This window comes from Gopherus flavomarginatus, chromosome 4 (assembly GCF_025201925.1).
Source record: "Gopherus flavomarginatus isolate rGopFla2 chromosome 4, rGopFla2.mat.asm, whole genome shotgun sequence".
Taxonomy (NCBI): domain Eukaryota; kingdom Metazoa; phylum Chordata; order Testudines; family Testudinidae; genus Gopherus; species Gopherus flavomarginatus.
In genome coordinates this window covers 5,986,557-6,002,261 of record NC_066620.1, presented here as the reverse complement: position 1 = coordinate 6,002,261, position 15,705 = coordinate 5,986,557, and the positions used below count along the sequence as shown (strand labels likewise).

The 15,705-nt window shown below is 41.9% G+C and overlaps 1 protein-coding gene across 2 annotated transcripts in view; it reads left to right on the top strand.

Annotated features, from left to right (window-relative positions):
- Window positions 1–15,705, top strand: part of CFAP61 (cilia and flagella associated protein 61) — a 193,042-nt gene that overhangs the window by 108,942 nt on the left and 68,395 nt on the right. For both annotated transcript variants that reach the window (XM_050951285.1, XM_050951286.1), the window contains exons 19-20: window positions 4,654–4,752; window positions 8,613–8,781. In XM_050951285.1, coding sequence (XP_050807242.1) covers window positions 4,654–4,752; window positions 8,613–8,781 — 268 coding nt within the window. The remainder of the gene's footprint in view (window positions 1–4,653; window positions 4,753–8,612; window positions 8,782–15,705) is intronic.

The window sequence follows — 15,705 nt, the reverse complement described above, 5'->3', positions numbered from 1 at the left end:
CTAAGACTAGGTCTACACTGCGCGGGGTGGAGGGGAGTGTCGACCTAAGATATGCAACTTCAACTACGCAAATACCGTGAGGACGGCGGCAAGTCGACCGCTGCCGCTCCCCCGTCGACTCTGCTTCTGCCTCTCGCCGCGGTGGAGTTCTGGAGTCGACAACAGAGCGATTGGCGATTGATTTTATCGTGTCTACACTAGATGCAATAAATCGATCCTTGATAGATTGATCACTGCCTGCTGATCTGGTGGGTAGTGTAGACATACCCTAAGTGTGACTGGACTATTGGTAGGGCCCTTCATAGGATTTAAAAAATCATAGGTTTCATGATTCCAGCTATTTAAATATGAAATTTCACAGTGTTGTAAGTAGGGTCCTGACCCAAAAAGGAGTTGGGGGGGGTCACAAGGTTATCGTGGGGGAGTTTGCGGTATTGCTACCCTTACTTCTGAGCTGCTGCTGGTGGCGATGCTGCCTTCAGAGATGGGCAGCTGGAGAATGACAGCGGCTGGCTGGGATCCCCGCTCTGAAGGCAGCGCCGCCGCCAGCAGCAGCACAGAAGTGAGGATGGCCTGGTATGATATTGTCACCCTTACTTCTGTGCTGCTGCCTGCAGATCTGAGCCCTCAGTCAGCAGCCGCCGCTCTCTGGGTGCCCCGCTCTGAAGGCAGCAGTTCAGAAGTAAGGGTGGCATGGTATAGTATTACCACCCTTACTTCTGCGTTGCTGCTGTCAGGCCACTGCTTGCAGAGCTGGGCTCCCAGCTAACAGCTGCCGCTCTCCGGCCGCCCAGCTCTGAAGGCAGCGCAGAAGTAAGGGTGGCAATACCACAACCCTCCCCTAAAATAACCTTGCCATCCCCCTGCAACTCCCTTTTGGGCCAGGACTCCCAATTTGAGAAACACATGGTTTCCCCCATGAAATCTGTATAGTAAAGGATAAAAGCACACAAAAGACCAAATTTCAACAGGGGAGAAACCAGATTTAACCGTCTGTGACACGTTTTTCATGGCCGTGAATTTGGTAGGGCCCTAACTATTGCTACCCTGGAAAATTGGATTCTCTGTCAACCTCTGCCACAGAGTTCCTGTGTGATGCTAGGCAAGTCACTTAAACCAAAATATTCATAGTTGCCCAATATGAGACACCTGGGGGCAGATTTGCAGAACTGCTGAGCACTGACACCTGCAGCCAAACTCAATTGGAGCTGTGCTTTTGACATTTTAAGTGCTATAAAAATGCTATAAAAGTATTCTGAAAATTCAGGTCCCAAGTATCTCCAATTTGGCCATCAGAATTGGTGAACGTTTTTGGCAATTTGGGCCTTAATCTCTTTCTGTGCTTCAGTTCCCAGACAGTAAAATGGGGATAAAAACACCACCCAATCTCACAAAGGTGCTGTAAAGATAAATTTACGTAATGTTTGTGAAGCACTTGGATGTTATGGTTAGAACATCCTAGAAGTATTGAGGAGGAAATTAATATTTCATGCAGTGCAATGTTGGAATGGATAATAAGGCCTGGGGCCACACGGTGAGGATAAAAAGAAACATTACATAACTACACATTTACTGAATGAGGTACGTTTCCTGTAGAAAAATAATATGGGATCATGTAATTAAAGGCAGTATCAGAGTGAGAGGGAAAATTAAGGTTTCACGAGCAACCTTAAAACTGTCATTTTCTAACTATTGAGTGCCTGACTTTACATCGTTAATGTTATTTTAACTTGGTTCTTTTAATGTAATTTAGTATGTACGTTACAGTAGCACTCAAGATTGGAGCCCCCATTGTGCTAGGTGCTGTACAGCATCCATGAAGAAATGGTCCCTCCCCTAAAGTGCATACAATCAAAGATAACAAGTGATGTATGAAGAGGGAGGGGGACAGATTTATACATTGAAACATCAGTAATTTGTATATCAGTTTCCAGTTATTGTCCTGATAACTGTATGTAAATTGCCAAGTATCTGAATATTATGGATCTTGACGATTAATGGTATTCATTCACACTCACATCCACAGTAGCAGCTCCAAATGCAGATGGCGTACTGTATGTTTTAAAATGCAGATGAATGGATTGGGGCTGATTTTCATTTACACTAAAGCCACTTTACAACACTCTATGAGTATAAAGGGATCTTAAAGTGGGAGAAAATTATATTTATAGCCACTTAAAGGACCTTTTGCACTGTTTTGTAAAATGGCTTTTGTGTAAATGAAAATCAGGCCTATAATCTGTATAAATATATGCATGCTGTTACATTGAGGTTATTTATTACATTGTACCCAAAGTATGCATGGAGATTTATAGTAGATGATCCATAATCCAGAATTAAACTATTAATATGCATTTATAGAGCGGCAGCCGTAACCTTGAAATTCCTTGGTTTAAATGTGACCTTTCACTTTGTTTGAATATATTTTTTAAATGTATGAATAACAAATTAACATTAGTAGATAAAAAGCATACAATTTACTTGTAGCACTTATATCTATCCATATTTGTTGTACAAAGCCTTGAAGATTATATGGCTTAATCATTCATAATATTTATTTGTTTTTAAATGTCAGATCCAGGTTAGTTTAATATATTGTTGGAGCCCACATTGTTAATCAAAATGCAGTGGGACAGATTCTCTTGATATGTATCAAAAAGCACATGCAAGTGAGAAAATGGCAGAATCTCTTGGTGCTTAGATTCTGGCCCACACAAATGAATTGCTCTGTGGAACCTGCTGGGGACGGCATTGAAAAATCTGCTGTTCCATTGAGGAACCCTCCTAATTCCAAGAAATCCATTACAGGAAGTGGATGTACTCTCCTTGTTGCTAGGAATCCATTACAGGAGGTGGTTAGAGTATTGCAGACCCCGAGGCGCTCTCATGCCATGGTGGCCTCACTGTCCAGCTATTTGCCTTTGAAGGCTGAGTCACAAACAGCACTGACAAAGTTGGGATAGCCTTATTTCAACCATCCCACCAGCAGGACTGCTTCCTGCCTTTGTTGCAAGTCATGTGATGGAATGTTGGGAGGAACCAGTTACTCATGAAAACACTATATCCTGCTTTGGGCAGTGCTCATCAGGTGTGGGACTCTGCTCTAAGCATAACCTGCACACTGTTGCTAAGGCTCTGTCCTTTTCCTAGCCTGTACCCAACAAGCCATGTGAAAGCAGTAATTGTAGCTGTCCACAGATATTCATCAGCTGTCTGAATAACTGCACATTTCCAGCATGCATTGTGTCTGTCTGAATATGCGCTTTGGCCCCAATTCTGCAAACCACTGAAGCACATGTCTAAATCCATTCCTATTCAGCAAAGCATTTGAAATCAATGGAAGTCGAATGTGTGCTTAAAGTTAATGTTGCTTTGCTGAAACAGGGACTTTATTTCTGCTTTGCCTTCTCTTTACTTGCATTATCTTAAGTTTGCATGGGTGTGGTGAGTGGTATGTTTACTAGAGAGACAGCTATAGACATGTTTAAACTCCCATATGCAGATAACACAAGGGTCTTCTTTCTACCATTGGTGTCTGTCAGCAACGAACAACTTTATTTTTCATGTTATTCCCAGAAGTGAAGCCTCGGAAGGGTTCCGCTTGAGGGTCTGATGCAGCAATGTCAGCCAGGCCCTTTTACGAAAACATCTGCTGAATCTTAACCTTATCAAAGAATTTGAATTAGTGATCCAGATTGTGGCTGGCACTAATGGAGCTGTACGGGGATTTAAGGGGGAGTAAGATCATCTTCACTTACCAGCATGGCCTCCCCAAAACTTGGGTTCAGATGTGAGGGGAAGAACAGGAACTGCACCCCTGGGAAGGTGGGCAAGGTGTGGTCACAGCCTTGGCTCCATCCCCTCTGCAGTGCCAACAGGCAAAGCTGAACCGGCACGAGTGAAAGCAATCTGCACCTAGTGACATGTATAACTTCCTAAGGGCAGCGGGGATCAGAGAAGGAATTTTAACTCTATAGAGCTTTATTTTCCCCAGAAAATTAAGTCATGTGGGTGGGAACACTAACTAGAGAAGCTGCAGTGACTGACATGGTATTAACACCCAGGGTTGACAAGGACTTTTGTGTTTAACTTCATGCCAGCTACTACAGCTAGCCAATGCTATGTCAAACACAACAGTCCTCCTCTACTCGGAGTGCTAAGTCATGCTTAACACTGTGTTCATTACCATGACTCCTCAAGGCCGTTTTCTAACACAACCTAATTAGCAAGTGAAGGCAAGGCCTGAGTCCGTTCCTGCCATGGCTCACTTCTGGGGCAGCATAGATGCGTGCTTCCTGATACTCAAGTCATTGAGCAAAGGTTCAGTCTAGCTCTAGGATGACTTTCAAGTTAAGTAGTGACTGAGGTAATTTATGCCATATAGCTCTAGAGACACAGATCATAATTATTTTTATTTTATTTCTTATCTGTATTATGATGTAGCCCAGAGATCCCCAATCAGATTCATGGCCCCATTGTGCTGGATTCTGTACAACTAAAACAAACTTCTCAGGAATAGATTGGGAAACCCTGTCGGATGTAAACACTAATTATAACTGTACCTTTCAGCAAAATCAAATTACAAGTATACCTAACTGAACTTCAGCAAACTCATGCTAATCTATATTTTGCATTTTGTTTTTACTTCTTTAGTCCGCACCTGAAGTTTAACAATCTGACCCTGATTTCAACTCATGGACTTCCAGGAAAAAATCCACCAGACTCTAAGGACAGAGGATTTTTAATTCACAGGTTTGATTTCAATGTCTAAATATTTGTGATCGTTTCAAAGGAAAATAGAATACATGTGAATTTTTTTGTGACTTTGTAGTACAATTCAGTATACATATGTACAGAAATGTGTATTTTCCTCAAGTCTTAGCGCTTATAGTAAGAAACTAAAATACAAACATAATCAGAAAAACTCTCCAGGTTGGGATTCAACACAGTTCTGTTGTGATCCTCAATCATAGATGTGCTTTCTCAAAGACATTCTCCATGTCTCTTGAACCACCACGCCTTATGGATATATGTATCTGTACCTACAAGTGATGGAAAGCCATGTCACAGAGATTAATTTTGCATGGAGTTCAGAACATCATGAAGTAATGATCATTTTTACCTCTTCCCAGAAGGAATTCCACTGCCAGAGCCTTTCCCTGCTGCCACACGTAGTGACACACTGCAGTGTGGACGCAGCCTACCTTTCACTAGGGCATGTAGCTACATGTACCTTACACACCTCCGTAAGTGTAGACAACACTTTAGGTCTTTGTCTTCAGGGAGTATGTCAGTACAATGCTAGGTGCCAACCCAACTAATACGGCAAGACAAAGGCAAAGAAGATTTGAATTTAATAGATAAAGCACATCCCTATATATATGTTTCATATGTAAACAAATATTTCCAGTAAAATTTACAAAATATCTATGTTTATAGAAAATTGTAGTTCATAACTGTCTAACCAGAGCTAGTTATTTAATTTGAAAATAGATAAATAATGGATCTGAATTAATTTAATTAAGGAGCAGCTGGAAATTAAAACGATCTTTGGTGGGATTTTAAAAGCTCCTAAGTGATTTTGGAACACATATCTCATTGACTGCCAATGACATTTGTGCTTCTAAATCACACGTGTGCTTTTCCAAATCCTACCTCTCTTTATTATTCACTTTATGGAAAGTCCTTCCTCTTCTCTTCATCCTATTTGTTCATTTCCGTCTCTTATTTGTGTCCTGTCTGAACTTATGGCCAGATTTTCAAGAGCATTGACCATCTAAAACGCTCATCAAAGTAAATGGCAGATGTGGATGCTGAGCACCTCTGAAAACCTGGATATTAGATCACAGAGCTCATCAGGGCATGGAAGCACTTTTACTTGTTTCTGTGAAGCATGTACCCCAATTTCTGGGTACTCTAATAACAATAATAATTAATAATCATTAGCAATCAGACCTGTGTTTGAATACGAATATTTATAAATATGAATATTTGTATTTGATATTCATCTTTAATATGAATATAAAATATGGCAGTATTGGTACTACTACTAATAATTGTTAATACTTTGTTCCTTTTCAAGTTTCTCTGTTTATTGTTTATATTGCCAAAGAACTTAGGGGTTCAAACTGGATCAGGATCCCATATTTTTTAGTCAAGCTGTGTTTGAGACCTGGTCCATAGCTCACTGAAATCAGTGGAATAACTCTCATTGGATTTATATTGGGCTTTTTCCACTATACACCAAATTAGGGTGACCAGATGTCCCTATTTTATAGGGACAGTCCCAGTTTTTGGGTCTTTTTCTTACAGAGGCTCCTATTACCCCCCACCCCCTGTCCCTATTTTTCACAATTGCTGTCTGGTCACCCTACACCAAATAAAAATAAAGTTGTTCTAGAGGCACTCAATGCTGATGTGCTTTGTTTGCTAAATGGAATGTTTTATTCCTGGCAACGGTGACTTCAGCTCACAGAATGAGTGAGTTCCAGGCTTTGCACATTGCTTCAAAAGTATAAAGTAGTGCTACAGATTGGTCCTAGTTTCTTTTTAAATGTGGCATCTGAGTTTCACCTTAATCAGTCAGTTATCTTGCCAACATTTTCTGATGTACATTTCTCCATAAAGACCTGACTTCACAAACTTGATGTTAAAAGGTCTATGACTTCTATCTAGAATATCCATTCAGTTTTATATTTCATTCAAAAGCCACTATAATTTAGATCTTCAGGGTCCATCCCTTCATGGGCCTGTAAGCAGCTTGTCTTTACAAGTAGCACAAACCTCCAACTGTTCTAAAAGAACTTTGTGGAGTTTTTTAATAGATGATTTTCCCTCTTCCGGTGTGAGGATCTGGGTTCAACCCAGACAAGTAAGGTGTCACCACCTACCCTATAGTCCTGGGTGCCTTTGTGCTGTGCAGCTTTAGTTCAGAGCCCTGATACCAACAGCCTGATCATTACCACACTGATCTCACCCTGGCTTCCACCAGCTTGGTTGCTCCTTGCATGGTAACACCAACATCCTTCCAGTCCCAAGTTCTCCCCAAACAACATCTTTCTCTGCAGTGCTCAGCCCCTCTGACAGTAGCACTCACAAAATCTTATCAAGTTCACTGCTCCTTTAAAGAGACACAGCAGCTTATTAACTTAACTGAGGTTGACAAACTTTCCACTTCAAACAAAGCTCTGAGTTGGTTTATAGGTAAAGTAAAACAAGTTTATTAACAAAAGGACATAGGTTTAAGTGATATCAAGTAGAAAGAATAAAGATAAAAATTGTTACGCACAAACAAAAGTAAAATGTGTTTTTAAGACTGAAACTTAACTTAATTACTTATAGTTCTTATTCAATATAGTTTCCCTACTTAAAGCAACTCCTCCAGCATGACAGGCTTTTCCAGCCAGGATCAACCCTTACAAATTCAAAGAGCTGGCTACCTAATTCATTTTTGAAAATGGGATTAAGGCTCCTACATAACTGGTACTTTTAAAAATTGTATCTAAAGTGTAGGTTTTATCATTCACAGTGTCATTGAGCCATCAGTTTTTATGAAAACCTTGAACAAAATAAATAAATATGACACTTGCTAAGAGTTAGGATAGAAGTAGTGAATCTGTCTGAACAAAACAACTGAGTAATCTGAGGCCTCTTTCCTCACTTACCACCAAACATGCAAGGGTAAAAAAGGTCTCTGTGGATGCAATTGCCAAATGGAAGAGGGTTTTGTTTATAGAAGAATTTCACGTAAACTGTTCTTTGTTGCATTATATATAAATTAATTGGTTTCAAAATTCCTCCTCTCCTTAAGGGTTGGGAATGAATTGCTTGTCAGTCAGACCCTGTGTTTATGGGGATTATCAAACATACACTTTCGAGAGAGAGAGATTTTCATGTGCCTGCTAATTTCTTCCTCTTGGCGCATATAATCTCCCTCTTCCTCCTGTGAATGGCATCTCTTTGGTTGCTTCATATACAGCATTTTGAAAGTTTCTTTAATGTCATTACAATGTTTTTCATCCTTACCATTTTGGAAGATCTCATCTGGAGAGGGAAAGCAGAAGAGCAGATCTGATGATATCTCTGCCCTTTACTGGCATTTCTGCCTTTGTAGCTGTCTTTGTAGTTGTAAACACTTTCAGAGCAGGACTATGTAAGACAGTAATTATACTAGTGGTCTCACCACAGCTGTTACTGGTGGAGCTGAACTAGTGGTAGCAAAAATGGGAATATTTTAGCAAAAGAGCATTTTGTAGAGACGGCCAAAGAGAGGAAATTACCAGGTAAGAAAAGCAGTTTCTTTTATAGGTGCAAAACTGCACTGTGCATCAGACTGCAGATTTGAACCATAGTAAAGTATATATTTCTGACTTGTTTTTAAACTCTGTTGTAGTGTGACCTGACGCTGGGAGGAATTATTTGTTTTTAACAGGAACTTGTCCATTTGTAACTGAGTGTTTCATAATGAATAATCTCTCACTATAGGCTTTAGTAAGCTCACAGCAAGACAACAGACTTGAACCACTAGGGGACTGCAACCAACTCACCAGATGTCTAATTAATGCCTGCTGTCAGCTGCTAAAATGTCACTTATAGATATTCTTTCTTCACAGCCACTGTTTTAATGATAAAGATTATGCATTGATGTCACTTTGTTCCTGGGTTAATGTTGTGGTTGGTAAAATGACTGGCATAGACCGAGCTGCCAAACATGTAGTGGTTTCCAAAGGGAAAAAAGTGCCATATGACCACCTTGTTCTCTGTACTGGGCAGCAATACCAGGTAAGATTGTGCACATAGTGAATAAATGAACATTAGATGTTTACAATGATTAACAATTTAATATGTTTGTGGACAGTGTCACAGTTCAGGGCAGCTGCACTTGTATTTCTCCCCTGATGGTTCAGCAAGGGAGGTCACTTTAGACTCTCAGCTTTTCAGCAGTCACCTTTCTTGGGTGGAGACCCACATCTCTCTCCTTCTTGTCCATGTTTTTTCCATGCTGCACAGATCCCTGGCAACAGGGGCCAGTGTCTGTATGTTGCTTTCTCCTGAGGGGCTATAAACAGCATAATTGCCCACCGTTAAGTTACCACACAGCTCTTTCTCAGCAAGGACATTTATTCTTATGATGAAAGCATTACAGAGAAAACATATTAAAATAATAAAACAACCTACAGGCATGCTACTAAGCTTACCTCTGATTACCCCCAACACCAACAAGGGCTCTGTCAGGTGATCAATCCATCAAAACCCACCAAGCAGCGGTTACAAATTCATAACAGCTTCAGCTCAGAACAATCACCCCCATGAGTCTGAGAGCTCCTACTTTATACAGTTTGGGCCTTTGCCGATTACCTGTTCCCAGGATCCCAAGATCAGACAATCACCCTGTCCTTATGGTATAGCTTCAGTGGGCTGGGCTTTTGCATAACTGGAGGTGCTGTGGAGGGTGGAATTTGCATTTCCCCCTAGATATCTCCCAGTAAATCCATTTTACATGTATTGTCCCAAAAGATCATTCTTTTCTGCTGCATTGTCCAATATAATCCTTTGGTCATCCAGGCCCATGATGTTACATCACCTTCGCATTTTTAGTACAGTAGACTCCAAAGATGGTTACATTTTATTCAGGAAGGTTTATCACAGGTAATGCAGGAAATTGTCTTATCTGTCACAGTGAGCATAGGAGCAGAGAAGTCCACAGCAAGTCTGTTACCAAAGGCCAACAGCCACAGGTCTGTCACCCTATAAAAGGACTTAGGTCTCATCCAACAGTCCTTAATGGAAAACTGTTATTGAATTCCCTGGGAATTGTGCTTGAGTAAGGACTGCAGAATTAGGCATTACGACCATGGCTTTTGGCAAGGGGTAAGATTTTTGACCAAAATAATTAAATTGATACAACCTCTAGTGGGGACATATTTACATTGCTATAAAGATACTTTTATTCCTGTATAGTTTATTCCACTTCCTGTAAGGAAATAAGCTATACTGGTATAAGCACATTTATATCAGTATAACTGCCTCATCACTGGGGGGTTGTATTGCTTTAACTGTACCAGTATAGTTAAAGTGATCTAATTTTTGTGTGTAGACAAGGCAATTTTACCGAAAATTTCCACCAGTGATTGCACAGATAGGAGGTGTAGGATGAACAAGGTTCTGGCAGCTTCCAGGCTTTTTACTACCATGACAATTAAGGCTGCTGCAAAGCAGGTTTAGTTAACACAGCAGTAAAAGTAGGTCCAGACATGGGAACCTTATCTGCATTAGGGCTTATATCCAGCTGAACCTGTGGTAGTATTGGTGGGAATTTTTTGTAAAAACCACCAGCATACACAGGGCTTGAGAGAATTGCAACTGAATATAATAATATTCCTAAATTCCCACAGGCACATATTACAGTAACAAATACTTTCTTTAAGCATAAAATGAAATATATATTTCTATTGGAAATGTAGATTCTGTTTGTTATGCAGTGAAGTCATACATCATTTACTTTATTGGCCAGACCCTTAGCACAGGAGAGAAGGGGAGTCGTCTGGGACCAGTTCTCAAGCTGCAGTGGTTTTGGCCTCAGTGTAAGCTGAAGCAGTGCTGAGGCAGCTCTAAATTGCTACACCTGACTGTGGTCCCTAATGGTGAGAATTTGCAGAATGGGGCTGAGCTCTGCTCCGTCCCTGACACATGCCCCTTTGTATGTGGCTGGGCTGCTTCCCGTTTTGTACCGTTAGTGCAGTTCTGCTCTCAACAGTGACTCTAAACAGGGCATTGTGGGGTTCCATGTTTATTGTGCCTCTGACTTCCATATTAAATGTGCTCAGGTGTAAATAAAATGATGTTTCATGCTATCTGTCAGCCCTGCATACGCATCTTGGACTATGCCAGCCACACTGGGTTCTTTTTCTTGTGTATCATCACAGGGCAGTAAGATTCTAAAACCAAGTTGTGCCCTGTGTCACACACGTGCAGCTGCATTACCTTCAATGATTTTACACCAGTAACTAACTGGTTTTTAGGTAAAACGCATCAAAAACCTATTTTTGTCACTAAAGTCAGCAGATGTGACTGAATATGTTTTTTAGCCTTTTTTTATAGCGCTTGTCCCCTTAGTCATTAACATTAATGTGAATCTTCAACCCCTCAGTGAGGTCAGAAATGCACACAAGGAACAGAGCTGTTGAGTAAAAAAGTACCATTTTTACATAGTTGCTTTTCAGAGTAGAACGTCGCTTTGAACAGGTAAATATTTTCACAGTTCGACAGATGGACTAAAAAGTTAAACCAAAATGCACCCTGAACTTGTTTGGATCTCCCTCTTCAGCCTCTACAATGTGAAAGACATCTTTTGGAAGCACCCTACCATCTACAAAGCATGTTGGGGACAGTAGCTAAGCTGGAGGGGAGAGAGAGAAAAATAAGGAGAGGAAGGGGAAATGCAGAATTTATCTGCCTTTACTGTTAAAAAGCTCAAGATTTTTTAAAAGTACAGAAGCTAGGGAGAAGTATTTTATAATCTAATTTCTATTTTATTTACGTAGGGCTAGCTTTTGCCACCCTTATGAGTTGTACCTTACTTGGCATGTAGTGGCATTGATTTCAATAGGTGTGCTGATTTAAGATGCTATTCAGCAGGGCTGGCCTTAGGATTTATGGTGCCCTAGGCGAGATTATTAAACTGGTGCCCCTGTGCCTGATCTGCTCTTAGCAACACAAACATAAGCTTATAGTATTGGAAAACTTGCCACATTCACATTATTAAAACCAGTTTAACTTAATTAAGCACACTGTAATGCTGATGGACTAGCACTAAAGAAGCAGCACTATAGAAAAAATTCTGATATGACAGAATGATGCAAATAATGTATTTTTTTTAATTTATCAAAATTTTATTGGAAATTTATATGAAGAGGTATTGAAACAAAGATTTGTTTTTAATTAAAAGCAATCTTTCTGGCTTTTTTGGCTGCAAAATCAGTAATAATGTCATCGTATGACAAAGACAAAGTCGTGTCTTGTTCGATCGCAAGAACAGCAAGACCAGTCAAGCGTTCCTGACTCATTGTAGAGCGGAGATAGTTTTTAATGAGCTTTAGTTTTGAGAAACTCCGTTCTCCTGATGCTACTGTTACAGGAATTGTCAGTAGTATATGAGTGGCAATGTACACATTAGGATATATGTCAACAGGTTTGCGGGTATGAATAAACTGTACAATGTCCATCACCGATTTTGCATGTGGCAACATTGATGACAGTGTACTCAATTCTTCATACAGTTCAAGTCCATTTAAATCAAAACTATCACCATGCTTCAGGAGGCTCTCTAGATTCTTGCACTTTGTCATTAGTTGCTCTTGTTTTCCTATTTCGTTGAATTTAGTTATGTCATACAAAAATCCAAACTGTTCATGATGTACTTGCAAGGTATTAAACCTTTCATCAACAGCAGATACTGCTTTATCCATCACAACATTAAAAAATTCAACCTCAAATTTCTTTTCTGGATCGTCTATAGGCATGATCTGCTGTACAGATTCTTCACAAAGAAGTGTCCCTGGCCTTTTTAATTCATATTAACTATGTATTTACTTTATGAAAGTTGGAGAAAACATTGTGAAAACGTAAAACATTGGCTGCCCAACTTCTGGGCTGGCAAAAGTTATACTGACTCACAAGGGAAAAAAAAAGCAGGAGAATCTTAGTACAATATATGGTCACTCTATACCAGAGGTCGGCAACCTTTCAGAAGTGGTGTGCCAAGTTCACTGTAATGTAAGGTTTCTCATGCCAGTAATACATTTTAATGTTTGTAGAAGGTTTCTCTCTATGTCTATATTATATAAATAAACTATTGTTATTATCTGAGGTCTTGACCACCGGTCCTGCTCAGGCCACTGCCAGCTGAGTAAATGAAACCCCAAACCGGCAGCAGGCTGGTGGCTGGAACCCTAGACAAGGATCCCAGGCCCTACTCAGCCCGCTGCTGGTCTGGGGTTCTGACCACCAACTCCTGCCAGCCAGGATCCCGGCCGCCAACCCCCCCTCAGCCCGCTACCAGCCTGGGATTCTGCTCACCCAGGCTGGCAGGAGGCAGAGTGGGGCTGGCGGCTGAGCTCTTGACTGGCAAGGGGCCGGCAGCCGGAACCCCAGAGTAGCAGTAGGCTGAGTGCTGCTGGCACCCCAGACTGGCAGCAGACTGAGCCACTCAACCCCCCACCGGCCCTGCTCAGCCCGCCACCAGCCCACTCAGCCCGCTGCCGGCTGAGTGAATGGAACCCCAGGCTGACAGCAGGTTGAGTGGTTCAGCTGGCCTGCTCAGCCCACTGCCAGCCTGGGGTTCCTTGGGGGTCCCCAGGCCAGCAGCAGGTGCTGAGTGGGGCCAATGGCTGGTATACCAGCTGGCAATAGGGCAGCAGCTGGAACCCCAGAGCAGTGATGGGCTGAGCCGCTCAGCCTGCTGCTGCATACCATCAAAAATCAGCTCACCTGCCACCTTTGACACGTGTGCTGTAGGTTGCTGACCCCTGCTTTATACACTAGTAAGGAGATGAGCATATTACAGTTGTTGGAGGGCTCTTATCAGGAGTAACAGGCTATAGGAAAGTCAGTCAACATTTTTTGTTTCTCTGATGAAAACTGGCCCACTCCCTGCCTCAAACCAAACCTGTCACTAATAATTGTCAACAACTTAATTTTCTGTTTTTGGCTAAGATATTGATTTTTTTTAAAAAAAAATATTGAAATTGGATTCAGGATTGTTAGCAAGAATTTTTGGCAAACAAAGTTGTTAAATGACAATCTAAATGGCAACACAGTACTGCTTTCATGCTTGGCTTACCCCCCAGCCCGCTGGTCCAACAGCTGCAGTAGAGGAGGAGATAGGTGGAAAACTGCAGGACCCCAAAATCCACCTCTTGGGGTGCAGAGTGGCAACAGCAGCAGCAAACCCTCAGGTCCAATCACACGCCAATGGGCACCACCACCAGCCTTATGGACCATGGTGAAGTTAGCACAGCATCTGATCTCAGGGACAGGGCACCCATGGAGCCACAGCAGCTCATCCTGCCCTGTGCAGCTCCCCCCAGATGAGATGGATCACTGGCAGCTGCCAGCCCGGGGGAGAGGCGCTCCCCAGCTAGGGTGGCCAGATCCAGATGTCCTGATTTTATAGGGTCAGTCCCGATATTTGGGGCTTTGTCTTATATAGGCACCAATTACCCCCACCTAGAGTGACCAGACAGAAAGTGTGTAAAATCAGGACAGGGATGGGTGGGGGTGGGGGGGTAAAAGGAGCCTATATAAGAAAAAGACGCCAAAATTGGGACTGTCCCTAAAAAATAGGGATATCTGCTCACCCTACCCCAATCCCCTATCCTGATTTTTCACACATCTGGCTAACCCCAGCCAAACCCTGTGTGACATTCCAATTCTGGCTGCCTGCCCAGGAAGTGAGTTATTTTCACTTTCATTCCTCAGCAAGCAGCCAGCCAGCCTCCCCTCCCTCCCAGCACTTCACCCAACCTAGCCCTGACGGAGGGGAGGGAGGAGAGAGAGAGAGGGGTGGTCCTGGGGAGGAGGGAGAAAGGAAGGGGTGCTCCGTGGGGCAGGGGGGAGAAGAATGGATGTTATTGAGACAACAAAGGATACTGGTTCCAGAGCCACAGCCTCACCTGACCTCAGCCGGAGGGAAAAGAGTCACACTCACAGGTGAGCTCCTTTCCCAACGCCCACCCCCTCCCCTTCCCAGAGACCCCAGCAGCCAATCCCATTCCTCAGACTGTGCTGCATTCGGCTCTCTCTAGGACCCAGCAGCCCTGCTTCTACACTGTCTGGGCTGCCTGGAGAGTGGTGCCCCCAGGCAGTGTGAGGCCCTACGCAGTTGCCTATTCTGCCTATGCCTAAGGAGCCCTGCTATTCAGTATGAATGAAAGTGGCTGAATGTTTCCTTATTGAATAAATAAGATATGGAGATGCCATATCTGTGTTTCATGTGGCTAGATCACATGAAGCCAAGTGGCCAATGAGAGCATTCGTCTGGACAGTTCTTGCCCAATGCTTCATAATCATAGTCAATTTGCTTTTTCTTTCTTCGATAAAATCATGGTTTAATTGGTCCCTGTAATAGTAATGTTATACCATTCAAACTTTCATGTAATTTTTATCTTACACACACAAAAAAAATTGTAGCCCTCTCTCACACAGAATTGCTCCAATTTTAGAAATTTTAGATTTGCTGTGAAAAGGAAAAAACAGCTTGTTGCAGTTAAAATTTTACTTGTGAGAATTCTTACTGCATGTTAAACAAATAATTACCAAGATGGTTTATCTGCATATTTATACAATTCTGGTAGCCAGTTGTTGTGAAATCCCTTTTAGTCCGTACATTATTCACATTTTTGTTGTTAATTTTCTTATGTTCACTTCTTAACACCACTATTTTAAATGGACACTTATTAAGAGTTGCGGGAGTTCCACAACTATGGATTTCCCCTACAGCCAGTTCCTGTCAGTATCTATTTCTGGATCATCATAGCACACCTGGCTTGAACAGGGTGACGTGAGATTCAAATTCTATTTTCTACCATGCCATTCCAGATCATCTTCTTTACTTTTAACCCCCTAAGGCTGTTCAGTTGCAATTGCAAGATTCTTGTGGAACTTTTTAACATTCATCATTCTCTCATTTATGAAAAGTGACTGTGA